Source organism: Amblyomma mixtum, chromosome 2 (assembly GCF_055824585.1).
Source record: "Amblyomma mixtum isolate Tamu chromosome 2, ASM5582458v1, whole genome shotgun sequence".
In the NCBI taxonomy this organism is placed as follows: Eukaryota; Metazoa; Arthropoda; class Arachnida; order Ixodida; family Ixodidae; genus Amblyomma; species Amblyomma mixtum.
In genome coordinates this window covers 159,021,303-159,044,360 of record NC_143013.1, presented here as the reverse complement: position 1 = coordinate 159,044,360, position 23,058 = coordinate 159,021,303, and the positions used below count along the sequence as shown (strand labels likewise).

General features: G+C 46.2%; 1 protein-coding gene across 1 annotated transcript in view; it reads left to right on the top strand.

Annotated features, from left to right (window-relative positions):
* Positions 1-2,214: 2,214 nt before the first annotated feature.
* Positions 2,215-23,058, top strand: part of LOC149361400 (carbonic anhydrase 6-like) — a 41,971-nt gene continuing 21,127 nt past the window's right edge. The window contains exons 1-3 of the mRNA XM_089568068.1: positions 2,215-2,966; positions 16,271-16,444; positions 17,334-17,521. Coding sequence (XP_089424194.1) covers positions 16,384-16,444; positions 17,334-17,521 — 249 coding nt within the window. The 5' untranslated portion in view covers positions 2,215-2,966; positions 16,271-16,383. The remainder of the gene's footprint in view (positions 2,967-16,270; positions 16,445-17,333; positions 17,522-23,058) is intronic.

Below are 23,058 nucleotides of genomic sequence, written 5' to 3'. Positions count from 1 at the left end.
ATTTTGTTGTTGTTAGCGGTTATTCATTAATAAAATTAAAAATGGAAGAAAGATTTTCCTAGCCGCAGCATCGTTCATCAAAACCTGAAGCACCTGGGCTGCGACTATTTATAGCGGGAATAAAAGAACAAGGAGAGGGAAAGAATGGGGAAGCGATAGTAAGAAATGAATGGGGTTGTGCAGCGATATACACTTTGTACAAATACAAGATAAGGGAATCCGCTGCGGAGCGATCCTGAATGCTGTCGACTAGCTAGGGATCTCTTCACATGCACAGACATCGCTTCACACACGGGAGCTTGAGGAAGAAAACTGATAGGGGTATCTGTCACAGCCGGTGTCGCCGCTTCTGCGAACGCGGTTGTTGCTACGCGCGCCTATTTTCTCTTTCCTCTCATATATTTAAACTCCGCTCTACCTGCATGTGGCAGCGGTTGTGGCTGAGCACGAGCCAGTGGGAAGTACCGTGCTATTTCCTCTTCCTCCTCCTTTCATTCGCAACAACAAAACATGGCTGCCTTATCGAAACGAGGCCAGCAGGGTACGAATAGCGGCAGCTGCAAAAATATCTGCCTACGAGATATGTTTCTTCTTTCACTCCCACCTTCTATCTCTTCCGTTAAGGCGCCGTTCGGGTGTCTAACGAGTTGTTTGAGAACTAGTGCGCCATTTCCCTTTCTTACATATTTCTCACTTTTGCACTTGTCGGTTACCCTGTGCGATATTAGGTAGGTACATGGGCGACACTTCTTCACGAAAACCAATACATTTTTCTTAAATTTATTCCAAAGCTAGCGCAAAGGTTCATCAAGTTCCATCACTGATAATGGGTAGGTCTTCGAAAAACTGCCAGCTTTTGTCATCTTAGGTGGTTTAAACGGGTTTGGAGATTTACATAGAGAAACGGGGTATTTTTAGCGAAAATTAGTTTGTTAGCTGAAATTTTCTTTGAGAGACACTGGCTGTTCAACCTGCCTGCACTGCCTCGCGTATTTTTCCGTATCTAGCTTCCCAGTGATGTTACTCCACGCGTATGGGGAATGTTTGTCGGATTATTCCTTAAATTACTTTTACTATTCTATTTACAGAACGGCCTGAAGTTTGAAAATGCTTGTTGCGCAGCTTTCACTGACGCATCATGGTTGGTATTCCGGCGGCTGCTAAAATCAATCTTCTATTAAATTATACTAATATGGCAACTGTTTAATCTTGTACTGTTAACATATTATTTTTTATTAAGCGAACAACATGCACCATTCACAATTCTCTGTATACTGTTAACGTGTTACACTTGGCTCAAGCATAGTCATCGTTCGCACAGCATGCACCATTTGCATATACTTGTATATGCCGCAGCACTGCCAAATCCAATCTGTTTATCGCTCGGTGCCTTTACAGAGCAGTTTTTGCGTAGCTTACCAATAACAAGGGTTAATGCATTGTAAGTATTTTTATTTTCGAGCACAAATCTGGCTTATCTTTCATAGTTTCACTGGCAGCATGCACCGTTGATGCTGACTGGTAACGCTTATATTTGCTGTCAACCTTATATATGCTATGCTATTTATGCATTTGGAGTGCGGTTTTCCAGGTGGTCGCAAATATTACGGTGTCATCCATTACGGTGTCTCTCATAGCCCTACGTCGATTTGGAACGCTCGAAGCCACCGTACCGTTATACACTGTACCGTTGCCATGCTAAGGCATTCCCAACACAACACCCTACAAATCGAATCGAATCCCTGCACCGGTAGGCGCATTTAGATGAGGCGAAATGCAAAAACATACCTGTGGTACGCGAGTCTGTGCATGTTCAGAATCAAACCGAAGCATTACGTCCCTCACACACATTTTCGCGCGGATTCTTCGGCAGCTTCCAAAGGCGTTATTTAGTTGAAATGCTAAATAGGTTGCACTGTTCTATTTTTATAGAACGGCCTCAAGTTTGAAAACCATACTGCAAGAAACCGGCACCTTTGACAGAGCTCCTGGTGGGTATTTTTCAGTGGCGGCGGTGCACTCATGTTCCGCACTACCGCATTGTGCGGGAAAGCAAAACTTCTATTGAGAGAAAAAAAATGCAATTTCAGAAAGATATAAGCCGTACATGTGTTGCTGAATTCTTTTTTTTTGTTTAGAATTGCTGCTATATAACTTAACACTAAACTGCGCTTACTGTAGTACATATATTGTACTTTTACAGCTATGGGGTCAGCTACTCGTCGCATCAGTCCACGGCCAGGATGAGCTGCAAGAATTACAGCATGCTCAAGTTACGTCATAATCTAATATCACCTCTATATGTCGCTAGTGATAATGCATGTGGAGGGTTCGACCTCCATCGCGACCATGTTAGTCCTTTTCTCGACAGGAAACGTAAGTAAACGCCCTGGACATGAAAAGCGCACTCTATGAAGCTTGCTGAATGTACTAACTCGTTTCTCTCCTGCGCGGGCGCTGCGCGGCTGCTGCATTGCACCCCCCCACCCTCTGGATTGGCAACCGACAATATATTAACTTCAGAGGGCGCTTCCTCTCAAGTTAACTGTTAAGGATTATTAACTCGCAAAAGCTGATTTCAAGTTAAACAGAAGCTCCGCATCTTGCTGTGGCTCGAAATCTGCTTCTACCGAGTTAAGTACCAAAGGCAGAACAGTTTTAGTTGTTAACTTGAAAGCGGGTCCCGCCGGCCCTCTTCAAGTTAAGAAAGACGACGGAGCGTAGACTATATATAGAATACCGGACGCAGCGTGTCGTACGTTTATGCTTTTGTTGGCGCAGTACTGTGTAGCCCAGGCGTGATAATCCATAGCACGCATGACAAAGCGGGTGCGTTATCTTCGCTTCTGGCGCAGAACAAGAAAAGCCAGAAGACAAAAATGGGACTGAAGAGCCGACCGTCGCGGCCACAATACCCACCAAGGCCCCCAGTCCAGGTACCTGCACACCTGAATGGGATTTCACAGGTAATATTGCAGGGTGGCTCATGTACAGAGTTGTCTTAAACGCCAAGCAATCAGGAGTACAGGAAATTTACAGAGTACCGAGGTTAGCCTCTCGATTCATATTTAATAAATATCGCCGAGTTCACTCCCCCTCAGAGCTGTGTCACATTGCAGACCTTCCCAAGTTAGAATTAAGGACGAAATTCGACAGGCTCAAGTTTATGTTCCTTATTATCAGTAACGCAATTAAAATCAATAGGACCGATTATTTCGACATTCGTTCTAATGAATCATCTAGACATCGCCATAGCATGTATATTCCGCCTCCAGTAACTCGTAACGATGCATTTAAATATACTTTTTCCCCAGATCAATAAAAGAATGCAACATGCTTCCCGATTCCGTAGTTCAATCTTGTTCGCTCAGTGCATTTTTCGTTAATTTAGACTCTTTTATGTATTCCGGGAGCGCGCTGTGCTAACATGACTAGGTTAAGTCCGTGTATTGTGTTTCGTGTATTTATTGAGTGTTTTACTGTGTAGATGCTCTTGAGTGTGCGTGATTATGTTTTTTGTTGCTCTCTTCTACAATGTAATAGGGCACTGAGTAACCTTCTCTCGTCCTGTTTAATGATTTGTTACGTGTACAATGCGCTTGATGACAGATTTGTTGGTATTTTTGCTCTCTTTTTTTTCCTACCACTCCTGTAATCACCTTTCAATGGGGTTAACAGTATCAGTAAACAAACAAACAAATTCAGCTCCGGCGGGCCCTTATCACTGCGAACAACAGACAGGCGGACTAATAGACCAACCGACCATGCTAACAGCACCGCACGTAGATAGTAAAACAAAAAACCTGCAGGACGCTTAAGCTTGGCCTTTAGGAGTGAAACACGAAAGCGTGTTGCAGCGCTTCCAGGGCGGCCTCTGAACGCCAGCGCCTGTTCGGCGCGACGCTTTGCCTATTGGAAAAATCTAAAATTGCTTTTTTTAGGAAAGGAAATGATGCAGTAAGTCACTCATCTTAGTGGGCACCTGAACCGCGCATTATACAGTTCTTGTTCCGCAGCCCGGAATTATAGGTCACCGGTTCCCTCAAATATAGGTCGCCGGTTCGAATCCCTGTCAGGAGCTAGGCTCTAACTTGTACGTTTATGGGGCACGCAACGCGGAATCGTATGACAATATCGTGAACATTCTGCGGCAATTTTTACGCAGCTCCCGATGATTTCCGAAGCGCGGTGCCGACTACTAATACAACGTCGACGGCTTTCGGCAGAACAAGCTCTATACTGTATCGCATAAAAATAAAACTAAAGGTTTAGCTCATTTAAACCTAGTTATACCAAACGAAAGCAGGTGATATGCGCGGGGTGTTCAGATGTCGTTTACTAACAACGTTGCAAAGTCTCCTGCGCAACGTTCCATGATAGCCCGGCTTCGCCCTGATGCCGCGAACTGCGTACGCGAGTGGTGGGCTCCTCTTGAAGTTGCGGACGAGCTCCCGACGAATCACGTGGTCTGACAGCGCGTGAGAGCATGCGCGGCGGCTCCAGCTTCGGCGACGGACAGAGCTCGCGTGGTGGTGGCGGAACCACTGCGGCCAATGACGTGGCTGGTCACATGGTCATGCCAGCGGACCTCCGGAGCGGTTGAAGGTCAAAGCGACGGAGTCGAATGCAGCAGGTCTCCTAGGATTAATGAAATCAAACTGCCCCTGGTAAACCTGACACTGGTGGGATGTAAATGGTGAAAACACCGTAACGCCTTTTTGAAAGTTGTCGCCTGAGGATCGCACATGCGCCCCTTACTCATGCCTTACACTCGTGAAATAAGCAGAGACTTTTTGTGACCTTTGTGTGGGCTTACAGTAAACACTTCTTTTCTTGCAGAAAGCTTGTAAAAATTACGAAAACAGCATCACACTATATTTTAAGAAAAGCTCTACTCCTTTACCGCACATTGAAAGGCTGCTTTGCTTTTATCAACCCTACCTTACACATGATGCCCTCAGCTGCATATGCGGCATAAAATGAAACACACATACGCACAGAAAAATACAGAAACGTGCTGTTCGAAACGGAAAAGGCAAAGAAGCTTATAGGAACATCAAAATTTGAACTGTCTGCGAATGCAATCACTCTCGCAGAACATTCAAAATCGTCGTCCATTTGTGCTGCATTGATGACAGTTTTCGCACAGCCGGGCAGCCGTGTACAAGATACGGACACGTGTTGCTGAGTAGAGCTACGGTACCAGGCTTACCTAGACATTTTTCCGTGGTTGCTGGCCGGGGCGTAGTCGCAGAGTGCCAAAAAAATTACCGACGATTACGTTACTTCCTAATGCGAAATTTGAGCGCAGCAAATAAGCTGTTTCACCTTTTCGATAGATTGAGGCAAAGAAATCGAGCAAGACATGTATGCGCTATCACAGATTTTTTTTTTATTTTTCACACGTATTCGCAATTTCGGCTCGGGCGGTGCACATATACAGATCCGCCGCCACCGATCTGGCTCTCTGATTGCCACCGCACAGGGGTTGCATTGGAGGAGGAGCGAAGAAAGGAACTAAGTTCGAGCCGGCGCTTTGACAACCGGAGACTCGCAGGAAGAGGGGGGAGGGGGGCGGCGTGTACACCCAGCGGGAAACGATGGGGTCAGAAGCGCGCGCACCAAGCGGACAACACGATAAAGCGAGGAGGGAAGAGATAGCAGCGACTGACTGATGCCGCTGACGCCGATAGCGCTGGGGGGATGAAAGGGGGGCGGAGCTGGTTACGAGGCCGACGACAACGCCGACGCCGACGACGACGCGAAACCCAGGAACGGACGCCAAAGAGCTGCGCTCTAAAAAAGCCACGAGGTTTGATACGACTGTACGACTAGTGACGAAGAATGTGGCCGGCTTCATTGCAGTAATAGCAGAGTAGGCGGTTCTCGGTGGGGAAGGGGGGGGGGGGGGGTCCTCCATACCTACAATTCGCTTGGCGGAGATTCACAAAGCATTGCAGGGCTGATGGGCGGCTGATGTCCTCCTAGTGGCACATAAGGCTCCTGGGGTTGGCTTACGGGACCCCTTTGGCACCGTAGGTCATGGGCTTGGTTTCTTGGGCAAGAGCCGTCATGCGTGAAGCCTGTCTGCTGTTATTGAGGGATAGCACCCTTCAGTGTTGGGACGTGAGGCACCGCTGCTGTCGGCAGCAAACAGCACAGTTATTAGTTGGAGTTACCAGCAGATGCTGGCGGGTGGAATGCGGCGTACAAAGTTTAAAGGTTTCATGGGCTTCTCTGAACATTCAGCGCCTTCTCTATAGTGTTTGCTTCCCGGAGATGTCCGACGGTCGTCGGGGGATCACGCTCGAGTCTGGCAGAAAGTTGCTCTTTGACACCCTGCATCAGGGCGTTTTGAAACACCCCATTCAGTGTAAAAACATGGCCCAAAATTTCGTGCGCGCTGCATACACCCCCCTCCCCGCTGACGATTTTATGGTCCCGGAGGTAAACGGACGACTTTCGATAATGTTCCGCTTTTCTAAGAATTTACAGAAGTCTTATTGATTAATGTTCTGCTGTATCTGCGTTTTCTGCGAATTCTCGGAAGGCTGATGTACGTAGGGGGGAGGGGGGGGGGGGCTTTTTAATCGAAATCGCGTTAACAAGAAAAGTCACTCTATTTCGCTATTGCATGACATGTGGCACTATATTTAATTTTAATTCTCACGTCAGCTTACTTTTCCGTCTTTCGAGTTTTCTCAAATGATCAGGAACTGCATCGAAAATCAAAACTGCTTTTATTTTTTTAAGCAATTCTGAGGCCCCTTACTGACCATGTCTACCAACACCCTATCAACGGTCTTCCGACAATTGGCCATCGTTATTCAAAAGACTCAAGTACGAAGAAAGTATAATTCCTACATCAACGTTCGGAAAAGTGTGTCTTAACTACACAGTACAACACTTTTACCAACATAGTGTTATCACTTCAAAATCATTTTGTGAACACTGTATCCTGGACTGCTTAAAGAATAATAGAAGCCAAATGGAAATTATTACATTTATTGTGCACAAGTGTACATACGCGCTAGAAGATATGCATGATGCATCAAAATATTTTATGGAGAACAATAGAGGAACAGAATATTGCCTTCGGCACAGTTCCCCTGAGTTCCCTCTCAGTAACAATGACTGACAGAAAGAAATTGAAAAACATAACAGGTTTTAATTCACGATGTTTCGGCTAGAGGTCCAGCCTTTTTCTAGTATAGTAAAGCATTCAAAATAAAAGCTGTGTGCTTCAAATGCTGTAGTACGCTTGAAAACGGCTGGCCCTCCAACCAAAACGTCGCGAATTAAATACCGCTAGGTTTTTCTTACATATATACGAGGTGTTTCAGGGAAGACTAAGTAATTTTCAAAAAACAGGTATTTTGAGATGAATATATAGCTTTTTCAGCATAGTATTACCAGTGTTGGCAGGCACCAGAAAACTGGTGAATCGTCTTACCTTATAAGCTGGTTAACTAATTTTTATTAATGAACTTTTTAACTATCAGAGTTAGGCGTCTAGTTGCAATTAGATATTTGTAGCAGTTACATGAACTGGAGGGGTTGCTCCCCCTGTGTGCTTTCAAAAGCGCATGTATTTTCGCACGATGCAGCCAAATTTTGTCGAGCCACAGCGGCGAAAGTAATGTTTTGTACATTCTAAAAACTGATATGGCTACTACTCACGACAGGCTAAAAGTCTCTAACTGCAACCAGTTGCAAACCTGCGTTAGTTAAAAAGTTAATTATCAGAAATTAGTTAACCAGCTTACTAAATACACCTCACCAGCTTTCTGGTGTCTGCTAACACTGGTAATACTACGCAGCAAAAGCCATATTTTTGAAAACTATTTATGCTTCCCAGAAACGCCTGGTGCATATAAATACTGCTCACTTTCCTGTACAACACAGAAATGAAAAAAATTCTTCTGTAACATGAAGGTTCCATGAGCCACATAACAAACCCGTGGAAAAAAATGGTGCATGCATACACACACACCTCTCCAAAAGAGCTAAAAAATCCCACACAGTGAAACAATGCTTACGCTGTCTTCAGACCAACATTAAAGGCTGCAAACAATAGTCAATTAAAAGTCAAACAGGATGCCAAGCATATGCTAAATGTCCACATGGATGTAGATATCAAGCTATGAGCTGATTTTAATAAACATACAGCAGCACAGAAATTCTTAAGCAACTTTGTTGGTGCACTATCCTGACACTAGTCCTCAATATGAGGCAGCCTGCTTGTTCATCATCATCATCATCCCGACTACGCCCACTGCAGGGCAAAAGGCCTCTCTCATGTCTCTCCAATTAACCCTGTCGTTACTTGTCTGCATCACCAGCGGAAGAGGTAGCGTCTTAGTGATGAGACGTGTGCACCAATTAACAGGTAGCCTCCTCCATGGCGGAATGCAGCAGCAAGAGAACTGCAAAAGAAAACATTCAACGCACACAGTTATAGTAACTTCTAATAGAATCAAACACAGAGATGCAATAATCAGTTAAATGTGTACTAAAATTCAGCACTCCGAGTGAGTTTGATAAGGCTGGTGAGTAATAGCATAAGCAGCAGTCACAAGACTAGAGCTAAATGCAATGCTTCCTTGAACAAGAAAAAGCTATAACATGCTGTAGTGTTCAATTCTGCCCCCCCCATTCAAAGACTGAATGATATTCACAGGAACTGACATTAACGTGTTACGCCTAATTAGGCTACCACAAAGATATTTAGCCATTCCAGTCATGTGAAGATAAGATGCAGGCCATCAAATATGAAAATTGTTTTGTGTTTCTGATTTGTCTGTACAAAAATTCAGGCAGCTTTTGTTTTCAAAAGTGATGGCACAAACACATTGCAATATAACGCATATGTTTCTTTCCCTTAGAGCGGCTAGGAGGGAGTAACTTAACTTTACTTGCTGTTCATTTTATTTACCAGCTTGTAGATAATGTAGCATCATTTGGAGCTATGCCAGGTGTGAGGGGAAAATGTGTGAACAAAGAGTACAGAGGTAAGCAAGTTCTCAGGGCAAGAGTGGCACACTCTAAAGCAAATGAATCAAAATATTAAGGCACACACTGCGTCAGATACAACACTTGTAAGTAAAGATGCATAGAACTACAAGCGATAAAAGCCTCAGCAACGTGCCCCTAAGGGAGCAGCTGGACTGGTAGTTTTTTATTTGTCCCACAGCACATCCCTCCAGTGCTGAGGCCTGCTCATATCTGTTTAAGGGGAAACAAGCAAACAAGTGTTCCAAAGGAGTACTTAGGTTGTTCTTTAGGAAATTACCTGTTACTAATTGCAGCAATAAATACCTTGAGAAAGTAAATTAAGTTGTTTACACAGCTTATTACAAACTTTGATGGCACGGGAGAGAGGCAACATCAAACGCATTGTTTCAAGTACAGCAAGGGGTCATGTTAAGGTCACAGCAATATTTGTTGACTTAAGCTCAGCTAGTTTAATGGAACCAGTAACTGAACTTCGGCATGAATAAAAATAACAATGCACCAATACTCAATTCCAAATGCATTTCAACTGTACAGTGCAGTCGGGTGTGACAAAACGAGTGTGAAAGAAAACCTCAGCAATGCTCATGACATATCGAATAAGCACCTTTCTTCTGTACAGCTTCAATATAGGCTTTACAGGGTTTCATGTAATGCAAGGATAATCTGGTAAGTTATCAATTATTGATGCTAGCAACACTTATGTTCTAAAGCAGAATGCTCCACTTGAACGCTAATATTCAAATATGCAATTATGCCTGTTAGGCTATGCCTGGCATACAGTTACCACACCACTGGTTCACTTCAAACATGCCATACCTTGTAAGAGGTAGGTACTGCTGAAGTAAACCTATAAAATTTATTTGCTGTTTTTAGATTACTGTATAAAGGTCATGAAGCAGATAATTGTTTTAATTTGGTCTATATTATGATCAAGATTCCCAAGCACGAGAGGCATGAGGGAAAAACTATAAAACAGCATTTCACACTATAACACCATGCGCTTGACTGGGGGAGTGCTTTCATGACGCCCGCAATATCTTTTCCCTTTCTCTTGGTCCCCTTTTAAAAGATGAAAAAAAAATGAAAGAAAGGGGGAGCCTGGACCAGAAGACTCTTGACAGGGAAGGACACAAGGAAAAAATACCCACTCGTGTACCTATCCTTTTACAAGTGGCACATGCTTGATATCCAGTGCCAATGGCTGACAGGCTGCACCAGCAGGTCTTGATGTCATTTGCCTCCGGTTGAGGTAGCACTGGCTCGATGACAGATGAAAGCTGGTGCAAAAGTAGCGTGATGATACCGGTGGAGCAGCCGTACAGAGCTTGACTGCTGGCACATTTGAAGAAAGGCTGTATTAGAGCCATGCTTTCATAAACATCATCACAGAAGCCACATCCCATTGCAACCTCCAGCTGTTCAGTGCAATGTGTTCAGGAGTGGAGGCTAACGATTAATTTGCCTACGCCTCCTATAGTTTGCAGAAAAATGGTTTACAAAGCTAGTCATACTTTTCTTAGAGCTATTATTCGCGAATCACGTTATAATTTATCACTTCGGGCTGAAAATATGGGAATGACATGAATGTACTGAATGTAATTCAAATAAAATGACTACAAACTTTCCACTGTGCGATTACCTCAGCTGCACTGCAAAGGAATGGTTCTGCTATTTTTAATCGTCGTTACGTTGACCAGAGGTATTAAGAACTACAGCACTTGACGTGAATGAGATGTGGAACGGGCAATGCTCCATATCCAGTAAACACTCAGACAGCAGAATCAAAAGACGCACGCCGATACAAGCACTTTTCGTTCTTACGGTCTCCTTTTCACGCACTGCTCCTGTTCAGTCGGAATGACGAATCAAGCAGCACCCCATAGTTGTCAGCACGACCGATAAAGCCGGTCGTGGTTCTCAGAGTGCAACCAAATTCTATCACATAACTTCTCCGCCGAGTAGATGACGCAAAGAGCGCAAGGCGGCGGGTTAAAAGTTGCATAGTTGGCAAGCGAGCGTGTCAGAACACCTTCTCTCTACAAACGATCGCGTGGTGCTCGCATTTTGCATCTCACTGCGAACAACACGGGAAGACCAACCCAAATGCATTCGCAGCCCTCAAGCATCCCCCCGACACATCGCAGAAGTCACTTTCCAGTCCTGTACTTACATTCGTCAACGTTCGCGGCAAGCCGTTTCTATCGGGCATCGGGCATCGGGCGCCGGCCGCTCTCGGCGTGGTTGGGTGCAGTACGTCAGAGCAGTTTTTGAGCACTGCATGCGCGTATGAACGTCTTCCGCAGCACTGGAGCCAACTGTCACCTTCCGAGTTCAGTCACACTACCACAACACTAACGAGGCCGCACATTCAACACAAACAAACCGAAGAAAGGCACCCACAACTTCACAACCGTCGCACTCCGTCAACAAACACTCGTTTCAGCGTACTAAAAGAGGTAGTGTAGCGAGCGGCCAACATGGTACGTGCAATCCGCCGCCAGCGAACGGAAAGGGGGCGCTAAGTTCGCCTATTGTTACACACTTTAAAAAAAGCATTGAAGAAGCCCTTTTTGTCAAATAATTGTGCATTAAATGACAAAATATTTTGTTTCAATTACAAAGTCATTAAATTGATAATAATTCAGGCGAAAAAATGCAACTATTCACAACCATCTGCTTCTGGCGGCGCTGCGAACGAAAGCTTGCAGAGGCGGGCAGCTACAGGCGATGCAGCTGGGCTCATGCGGGAAGCCGGAGCCACTACATGGCAGCACTAAATATTTAGTTCTAAGACTATAACCGAGCTCCCCGTAACTGCGTTGCAGAATCAGGAATGATGATGATATGGGCCAACGCTAATGGTTTCGGTTTTGATTTTCTCATATTGTGTCGCTTAGTGTACACGGCTTGGCTCATGCCATTTAGTGTAAGTACGTCTGTGTGCCTTGGGCACGCTAGCGTTCGCACGCCGCTCTAGCGTGACATGCGAAACTTTCAAGGCCGCGCTGCAGCATCGCCTCTGTTTTGTGTGTGTTTATATCACGCCACTGGACACCTTGCACTCTTAGCTCGAGCGAGCCGCGCCGACAGTCGCGCTACCGTAGTATTTTTGTGTGCTACCGTGATTGATTTTTGCCTCTGCCTTTCGCGGTCCTCTGTTCGGCCTCACGTCCGCTGATGCCAGTAAAAAAAGGCGAAGAATGAACACGTTTTCGCGCGTCTGCTCGCTATGAGTACGTTAAAACCCAACACTTTATTCCAGGGTTTCTTAGTCATTGCATTACGGGAAGATAGAAAATACAGATATCGCCACGTTTTCCCTAGCCACAGCTTCGTACCGTGTTTGCGTTGAAGGAGATGCAAGTGAAGATACAGAAGAGGCACTTCGCAGGAGCTTTAGCGGTGCTCAAAGCGGGGGCTGCTCTCACCCTAGCTTTTTTCATACTGGAAGCTCCTCTGTGGCTCAGTACTAGTGAAAAATGTAACAAGTCAAGAATGAGGGCTTAAAGTGCTCCAATTGCCGTGCACCTTCCTCATGCAAAGCCCTTGTTACCGGAGTTGAGTACAGCGGGCCGCTGTTACCTGTTTTGTTTCTCTATACTTCTCTTTATAGTATCGGCCGCCGAACATGAATAAAAATTAATATTGCCTTGCGCGAAATTTCGCATGTAGAGTCGCTGAGGAACAAAGCAGCTTGAGTTCTCGAAGCTGTAAGCCTGCACACGTTACACAGAATTTACTCAGAGCGCGAAGCGGGACGGCCCTTTTCGCGCGGGGTTTTCAGTCCCGTGCGATCAGCCATTGCTGGTCGCTCGAGGAGGAGGGTAGTGAGAGGGTTTAAATTCGGCGCTCCCACGTGGAGTGGCATAAAGTGTACCGGGCACTTTTGCATGGCGGGCAGTGTGCAGGTTATTGTGAGGGGAAGAAAGTGTGCTTGCGGTGGACGCTCAGGAAGGAGTTCTCCTGAAGCTGGCGATATAATTTGGGCGCCTTTTGAGCTAGCGAGAACGTGTCATTCGATGAGTGTGGAAACACATCGGTGCAATGCTAAACTTGAATTTTTTTCTAGCTCGCAACAATAATCCCTCTGGAACCTCAGAGCGAAACGCTCTTACCACTAGTGTGTTTTAGCACCGTCGTACGGTGCATTACTGTTCGACTGCACGTTAAAATATGACCTATCAAGAATTGCAACAATAGCAACACCATCGTGTTATCGAATTGGCAGAGTTGTTGTACAGCTCTGCTGAAACTCTTTGTTAGTTCTGAAATGTTAAATCTGATTAATGACTGCCTGAGTACAGAATTTAAGGCCGAATACGAAGCAGAAAGCATTGTTTTCGTGTGGAAGAAGCCATCACTGAAACTAATTCGCTGGAACGAAGTCATCATTGCGCTTATGTAACTCAATATGCCACTAACTCCTATTTTTGCTTCGAAAGTTTTTAACTTCCTTGAAGTGCGAGGCAATAATACTTGAGTATTCTATGAATTCATTCACTTTGTACCAAAATTATTTTGTTTGCTGGTAACTTTTTTCGTTCAATACTTCATACAATGAAAAAGTGTCACTAAATATCTTCGATTCAGGGCGCATTTCTGAATTTCGGGATGAATGTTCTGTTATGAACTTTGCCCTTTTTCCCGCACTCGAGAATGCGAAAGCAGTAACGCTAGTACTGAAAAAATTGGACTGAAATTTCTAAAAAACCACAGTGTGCTCGGCTATGAGAATGTGATTGCAAAGTTTTGTTTCGTCTTCAAGGTTAGTTTAGTTGCCGCTTTGAAGTTGTCGGCTACAGTACTTGATTACTTAAGGCTTTTATTCGCATCACCAAAATGCTTTCTCGGTTTGTAGCATATTTCTATTGACAGCATATAAGCAGTAATCAAATTGTATGAACTTTCTATCAAGAAATGTTGATAAAATATTCCCGGCTAAGAAAATGTGACTGCAAATGTTTGTTTCGTGTTCAAGGTTGCTTTAGTTGCTTTGACATGTTAGGCTAGAGTACTTAATTAATTTAGGCATTTATTCCCATGATAAAACGTTCTGTCGGTGTCTAGTATGTTTCTACTGACAGCAGTACATAGAAAGCAGTAAGGAAGTTGTATGAACTTCCTGTCAACGAATGTTAATAGAATATGCTCGGCTAAGAGAATGTGGCTGTAATGTTTGTTGCGTGTTCAAGGTTGTTTTAATAGATTTGAAGTGTTCGCCCACTGTACATGATTTGAGGCAACTATTCGCATGAGCAAAAATGTTTTGTCAGTTTCTAGAGTATTTCTGCTCACAGCAGTCCGTAAAGTACATGAAGTATTAAAATGGAATATATCTTCTGTATTAAAACGTTCTCCCATATCCTGATTTTATTCCAAACGCATTTCCTGCGAAAAATGTTGTTCGCTTTTCGTTATAGTGAAATTGTTGTCTAGCTGCAACAGATTCCACCATGCAATCAGGCAAGATGTCGTCACGATTATGCGAACTACATAGTGTTAATCACCTCGAACACAATGCAGTTTGTTCATTTATTTCTCTCGATGTGTCAAACTGTACCCAGATTTTCTAGTAACTTTCTATTGACAGGAGTAAATACAAAGAAGTAACAGTCTACCAACATTGTATTAACAAAGGTGCATAAAATGTAAAAATTATTTTCTAGTAACTTTCTATTGACAGGAGTACATACAAAGAAGTAACTTCTACCAACGTTGTATGAACAATTGTTGATAGAATGTAAAAGTTAATACAAGGTTACTAGAGTCAATAGAGTGTTAATACAAATTCTAAAGGTAGTTGATATCCATTTTTGTAAGGGTGCGCTCTGCCGAATGTCCTCACCAGGTACTGTTCTGCCAGCAATAGAACGTTCTACCGGCGTCCGTGACAATATAATGTGAAAAGTAGTGGAAATAGCCGAGATTTTTATACAATTGTTTTTCTCTGCCGCAATAAATGTCGTTTACGGATCAAGTCCTCAGAGTCCGGTATGGACTCGTATTTTCATGTAAATATTGCATTTATCCGAACAACTAGCCCTTCTGCTTTATTAAAGAAGAAGAATGACCAACATACTGTTTGCGCCGGCTCTTTCCTTTTCTAACCGCCGGCGTATACCCCCCAAGAAATATTTCTGGCTACGCAATTTCCCTGCTTCTTTCCCTATGTTATTTCGGGATTTGCCCGATGAAACGGACGCCCCATTTCTTCGACGTATGCCCCCACTCCTTCGTCCGGATCTTATTGTTACAGCTAGCGCTTTTCTTGAAGAACAGGCTCCCCAGCGCCAGTCCTCAGAATGCCCGAGTCTCATGCCTCAACCTGAGTCCTCGGCCTCAGATTGAGTCCTCAGGAGCTCATTCTTAAATGTGTCTCATCTCCTCAGGAAGATTTCGTGGCTCTCGTAGTACCTACGAGCAACCCCATCAAGTGCAAAGAAAAAGTTTTGAAGGTTCATAGCACCGTCCCAGTTGAATACGCAGACCTGCTACTCGCCCGTAGTGTTGCAACGAGCCATTAGCGTTCGGGGATGCTTGAGGATAAGCTGAGCTAACACCTTTAGCGGGGTCATCATCGAGTCGAGCCTTTTGTTCCGGGTTCGAGTAGGGTCCGGGAGAAGGCTGTGTTCAGGTTAAAGCTTTTGAAGGTGGCGGCTGCTTAGGAGGTCGTCGTCTGTCGGAGCGGCTTCGGTGGCCATCCCGGTGCTCGCTCCTTGAGGAATGCTTCGGCTGCTTCGGCGCCTCCTATCGGGCGTGAGTGACAAGCACATCTTTCGGAACTTCCACAAGATGTGACGTATTGGCGACGGCAGTCCAGCAGTGAAAAAAATAGCGAAAAAGGCATCCAAGAGAATGGTTCATTGGACGGAGCTGCGTCAGGAGATGACTGAATAACTCGGCTGCGGCTGTATCAAAAAATGTGCGCCGTGGTCACTGAACAGCGAGAAAACCGAGGAGCCGGTTATATAGGCCAATATTGAGAGGTATTGCAATAAATTTATGTAAATTAGCGAATTCGTTTGAGCGCAGGGTCCTGTGGTGCGCCGGAGGACCGGACGTAGAGACAAGGATTATTCGTTATAAAATAAAGTGTAAAAAAACTGTTGCCGGTTGCTATGGGATCTAACATTTAATAGTAGTCATTAGTGTGTAAGATTGTCGTGAGGTTTTCACGCTCACGCGATGACATTACGGTAAGTGCACGGGGTAGTAGGTCGGATTAAAGTGTAGACAATGTCATGTGTTCACGCAGATATATCAGCGTGGAAGGACCTAACTTGCTATCCAGAAAACAAGTGCGGAACGGGCACGTCACAGTCTCCCATCGATCTAAAAAGTTTGGTGCGGCTACCTTGGGTCTACAATATGACAGTGAAAGCCAACTATCAAGCGCTTTTGAAATTCAACGTGACATTCGACAAATTCCGTAAGTGCGCACTGGCAGTGTTTTTGTGCATTCCATATTAGAGTGCCTCCCTGGCAGTGAGCCTCTATTTTCTGCACTTATTGGTGGGGATAATTACGTTTTACGAGAAATTCGTCATTACCAGGAATTTGGGACTGCAGCAAGCCACTACTTGCGCATAGCGGCTAATAGCGCTGCAATGCCAGCCAAAAATGTCATTTTTAAGTCTGGTGCATTGGCGCACTATTTTTAAATGTTCAAAGCCATCCGCCACGTGGCTGTTGACCGCCAAAGAAACTAGAGGCTTTGTCCAGAATTCCTGGCAGTGAGACATCATTTATGGACACAACGCTTTTAAATTTCTGCTTTGATAAAATTTAGTCCGGTAGTAGTAGTGGACAGTGCCGTGGTGCACACAGCCGGAAATATGGTGTCTTTTGGCGCCAGCCTCTTTGGATGGAAGCGAATAAGTTGTAGCGGTACTAGAAGGGCTCTCAGATTAGCAAGCTGTGAGCAGGGCTTCTATTAAAGATTCGTTTCGCCGTTTCTTCGGCGGCATATTTCCAATGCTTCCGCATATCTTCTGCGGCCCCAAATCTCTATAATTGGAGGTAACACCAATTCGCTATTGGCGTTAGCAGCCACTTGTGTTGTTGCACTTGCACAGCTTTTGCGCTCAGTCGCTGCTGCATACGGCTGCTGAGACCGGACCAGGCGGGCTAATAGTGCAACCGCACGATCTAAGTTGACCTTCACATCCTTCATGCGTACCTGTCGACTTGAGCAGTTGGGATGCATTTTTTTTTTACCGGCCGTGCGAGGAGATTTTATTCCCCGCAAAAATTGTGCGCGAAAGTTTGCAGCTTTTTTCAGTAGCCTTATCCCGTCTTCTCTCGTCTCCCAATCGCAGTGCGAATGACTATTGAAGAACCCTCAAAGGCAACCATCACAATCAACACGATTGAGTTCTACGACCCAAAGAAGTACTTCTTGAAAGAAGTCCACTTCCGCTTTCGAGCCACGATCAAGGATGAAGACAGGAGCGAGGACATTGTATTTCCTGACCACACACTCAGGGGTCAACGTGCAGACTTGGAGGTGCGTTTGATTCGCAGGCTTATGCTGAGGAACGGCAAGTAATATCACGTGAAGCAGGAATCATTCCTTAAGCAGGAATTTTGGACACCGCCCAGCCCAATGATAATAGAATTGAACCAGTTTGGCAGCTTCCCATACTGGTAATCCGCGGAAGGTGGTCCTTGTAAAGGTCACGAGGTTAGCACTGCAATAATCTTGCTTCCCGTTGAGTGCTGTCGTCTCCTGCTGGCCTAGGAAAACGCAGGAACAAGAGGCGAAGTAACAATGCTCGCGTGCGTTTTCTTTATAGTTTTTAGTTTTTATTTAGCTGAACTTTATTCGATACTGATGCTAAGTGCATAAATCGCAGGTATTGGCTCTCAGCTCTGGCTGTAAACATAATGTCAGTTTCCATTGTTTATCATTCAGCGTCAAAACGTGTTGGCTGTATGAAACAGGTGCAGAAACAGTGGTCGTGCATCAGTGCTTAGACAAATTGTATTTCTAATTGCATGTATACCGTGAACATACTGAGATCAACTTTCAGACGAGCGTACAGAGGAGCTAATTGAGCTCTATATGGCGCTAAACGGTTTTTATGCGAAGCATACTAAAATAGCCCAACCCAGCTCCTCGAGCGCGGCGGTGTCGTTACCATTGACCTTTCGTGACCTCCATGTCATACCACGTGATGCGTGACGTCACAGCAGATGGAAAACAGGGGCCCAACTCGCGCCGTCGCGAGAGGCGTCGTGACCAAGGATGGCCACGTGGTGCGTGACGTCACAGCAGATGAGAAACGGGGGCCCAGCTCGCGCCGTCGCGCGAGACGTCGCGACCAAGGAGGACCACGTGATGCGTGACGTAACGACATAGGAGAAACGGGGCCCCAGCTAGCGCAGTCGCGCGAGGCGTCGCGACCAAGGAGGACGCCTCCTTGGTCGCTTCGCATGACTAGCTTCGCATCTGACTAGGCTTAACCTAAGCAAAGCCTCAGCCATTTTTTCTATTTCGCCCGGTAATGCACGCTAAAAGATGCATAGAGCTGGAGTTCGCGTACGTGGACCGTCTGCATGAAACAAGTTCCGCAGTAGTGATTTTAAAACGTTTTAATGCGTTCAGTGCTTTGTGAAATTGTGACAAAACTGCACGGCTAAGCTTCTTAGTGGAACACGCACCGGATTAGCATTATGGAGAGAAAACCCTCAGTAGTCTTTTAAAAAAAAAGATTTTACGGAGCATTAATAATTTGGCTATGTTTCACTTAAGTAAACTTATCCTCAGAAATCTTAAGGTCATTACAATAACTAGAAGGTATCATTATCAACTGCTACGCGAATATAAACTCCGCGTCAAGGAAAATCAAAGGCTGTTTTTGGACATGTCGAACTTAGAATAAATAGGCAACGCGGCCTATAATACGAGGACAACAGACCGTTGAAAAGTGTTAAAATGCCGCACGAACTATGGGTTTCACAGTCTTAGGAGAAACATGCCTCGATTACTAAATAAACATATTAAAGCAGAAACAGATATTTTATAACTAAATTTCCGGAACCTGAAGGCGCTGTTTTATTAATTTGCATGTCCCTAATACACACCACGCATCACATAAACAAAACACCTTGTAGAGATATTTCTCCACTGTTTCATTACAACTGTCTTTATTCCCCGACCGTGACATGAGCTTGTCGCCGTACATTAATAAAAATGTCAAGTTATAATTCTGTTTGTTTCTGTATGTCTGTACCTTTGTTTCTGGACTGTGCTGCTTCGTTGCCGTCAATGCCAGGAGGACCAATAATTTTTTAAGCCGTAAAGGGACGGCTTTTTTACTTGGCCCTTTTCCCAATGTGTACGTCATGTTGTGAAGAACAAATAAAATGAATGAAATGAAATGAATGCCAAATTCCGTCATAAGCTCTCAGGGTAACGAGGAAATGGCAGGAGTCTATTAATGGTCATATGTTTCCGAGATAATATCGGTAATTAGTTTGAACTGTAGTGAAGCTGTGCCGAACCCGTAGACGTAAAAGAAAACGAGGAGTGTAGCCACCCGGCAGACTACGAGGCAACAACTACGAGTCTCGAAACCAGAACATCGATGCTGCGTTTCTGACGGATACCTGTGGCACGTGCTTTAAATCCTGCCGTACACTTAGGGAGGTCGCAGGTTTCGATGTTCACTGTCCACCCTGGCGCTCCGTAACCATCGGCTCCACACCTCGATGACTGCCACCGGCAGCACCAGCTCCGGCCCCGCTTCTCCCTCCCGACAACCTCGCCCCCCCCCCCCCCCCCGACAGCCTCAATTCCATCAGCCCGCCTCGTTGGTTGCCGCCTCATCACTACCGGCTGCCTTCACCGCCGCCGTTCACAACGGCCTCTTTCCTAATCAAAGCGCCCAGCTCCTCGACTTCCAGCATAGATTCTGCACTTATTTTGACGCCCAGCAACCATCGTTGGGTCGAACCTCAACAGTGGCTCATCGCATCTTCACTGATGAGCATGCGCTATTACACCAACATCCCTACCATGTATCCGTCTCAGAGCGCCGCATTATTGATTAGCGAGTCGATGACATGCTCCGAAGGGGCGTGATTCAACCTTCCAACAGCCCCTGGGCTTCGCCGGTCGTCTTACTTTAAAAAAAGACGCATCTTTTCGGTTCTGTGTCGATTAACAACGTTTGAATGCAATCACACGCAAGGACGTCTACCCCCTACCACGCATAGATGACGCGCTTGACTGTCTGCATGGCGCCGAATTTTTCTCCTCTCTCGATCTACAGTCTGGCTACTGGCAAGTCTCCATGGCGGTGTTTGATCGGGCCAGGACAGCTTACGTCACTCACTATGGGATCTACGAGTTCAACGTCATGCCGTTCGACCTATACAACGCTCCCGCCACCATTGAACGCATGATGGACACTACCGTTCGGGGTTTGAAGTGGCACACATGTCTTTGCTACTTGGAAGAGACTTGTGGTGTTTTCCTCCGACATCACTACCCACCTCACTCGCCTTGAGGCGGTCTTGAAGTGCCTCAACAAAACTTGGGTAGGGCCTAGTTGGTACATGATGTTGTGAAGGTAAAGGATGCGCAATCAAAGGACGAACCACGAAGAAAGACACAGGGACACACACAAGCGCACTAACAACTGTTTATTTCTTCCTTGAAACGCTTACTTATACACCTGGCTTATACACCTGGCCTGACTGACGCCGGTCTGCAGCTCAATCTGAAGAAGTGCCGTTTCGCCGCCCGCCAACTAACCATTTTAGGGCATTCCGTGTCAAAAGAAGGCATCCTTCCTATCCCAGCCAAACTCCGAGCTGTCGCTGCGCTCCCGAAACCGACTTCAATCAAGGAACTCGGAAGGTTTATTGGTTTGTGTGCTTACTTTCGGCGCTTCGTCCGAAACTTTGCGGCCATCATTGCCCCCTTGACGCAAATTCTTGGTGGCCACAGCGACCTTTATGCCTGGTCGCCCTCTTGCGATAGTGCGTTCATGAAACGGCGCACCATACTTACCTCGCCTCCCATTTTACGCCACTTTGACCCGGCTGCGCCTACCAAAGTTCACGCCGACGCCCGTCATGCCGGCCTCGGCGCTGTTCTGGCCCGACGCAAATCTGTCCATGAAGAATACGTCGTGGCGCACGCGAGTCGGACTCTAACCAAGGCCGAGATCAATTTTCCGTCACCGAAAAGGAATGTTTCGCCATCGTCTGGGCACTTCAGAAATCTCGGCCGTACTTGTACGGGCGCCCATTCGATGTTGTTACTGACCACCATCCTCTTTGCTGGTTATCTTCAATGAAAGACCCCACCGGTCGTCTCGCCCGCTGGTCGCTTCGACTGCAAGAATATGATATCCGCGTCGTCTACCAGACTGGGAGTAAGCACATTGATGCCGACGCTTTATCCCGCTCTCTTGTGCCCCCCGACGTCCGGTTGCCGTCTGCCTCCAGCTCCGTCTTGTCTTTCCTGTCCGTTGACGACATGCCTGCAGAACAACGCAAAAACCCCTGGCCGGCGTCACTCACCGCACTCCTCACCAACTCGTCGCCCTCGTCGGCCCCGCGTGCCCTTTGTCGTCAGGCGCAGCACTTCGCTTTTTGTGACGACCTCTACAAACGCAATTACATGCCAGACGGCAGTAGGTGGCTGCTTGTCGTACCTCGCCACCTCAGCAGTGCTGTCTGCACTTCTTACCACAACGACCTCCAGTGTGGCCATGCGGGTCTGTTGAAGACTTATGAACGGTTGCGACAGCGCTTCTACTGGCGCGGCATGTATACCTTCGTTGTTAGGTATGTGCGCTCGTGTACCGATTGCCAGCATCACAAGCCTCCTACCCCACATCCTCATGCTCCGCTCCAGTCTCTCCCTTGCCCAGACCGACCATTGGATCGTTTTGGCATCGATCTCTATGGGGTTCTGCCGCACACGCCAGCGGGAAATCGGTGGATAATTAATAGTGGCCGTCTATAACCTCACTCGATACGCGGAAACTGCAGAACTTCCGGCCGCCACCTCAACTGATGTCGCCTCCTTTCTTCTTCGCCACTTCATTTTGAGGCATGGCGCCCCTCGCGAACTTCTCAGCCATAGAGGCAAACCGTTCTTATCTGAAGTTGTTGCAGCGCTCTTCCATGAATGTCACACAGTTCACCAGACCACAAGCGCTTACCATCCTCAAACCAAAGGGCTCACGCAACGCTTCAATCGCACACTGAGCGATATGCTGTCCATGTACATCGCCTCCGATCACTCCATTTGGGACCGGATTCTGCCATTTGTTACCTATGCCTACAATGCCGCTGTACAAGCAACAAACAGATTCTCTCCATTCTTTCTCCTGTAGGTTCGCGAGCCTTCGCCTCCGCTAGACACCATTCTGCCCTACCGACCGCATATTTCGGAGTACACGTCGTTTTACGAAGCTGCCCGGCACGCTGAAGAGTGCCGCCAGCTGGCCCGTTCCCTGACACAGAAGATCAGTGCCACAACAAAGTCCGCGTCGACAATAGTCCCTCCGCCCTTCTTCCTGGTGATCGCGTCTGGCTGTGGGTCCCTTCGGCACCACTGGGCCTGCCCAGCAAGCTGGTTGCGAAATATCACAGAACCAACGTTTCATTCAACAGACTTCCCGTGCTAACTACCTCGTTGAACCTTTAGCTCACTCCAGCGACCTTCGCCGCCATGGCCGTGAGATCGTTCACGTCGAGCGCTTGAAGCCATACTATGATCCCGCCATCATTTCGTCGCCCTGAGTTGCCAGGATGGCTTCCCCTTTCCTGAATGGGAGGGGGGGAGGGGGTGGAGATTGTAGTAAAGAAGTTGGGCCCAACCCGTAGACGTAAAAGAAGACGAGGAGTGTAGCTGCCCGGCATACTACGAGGCAGCAACTACGAGCTTCGAAACCAGAACATCGGTGCTGCGTTTCTGACGGCTACCAGTGCTCTAAATCCCGCCGTAAAGAAAAAGCAAATGGGCAGTATTGGAATTTATCATCGACATTTCCATTCCCAAAATTAGCTGATGCCAGATAT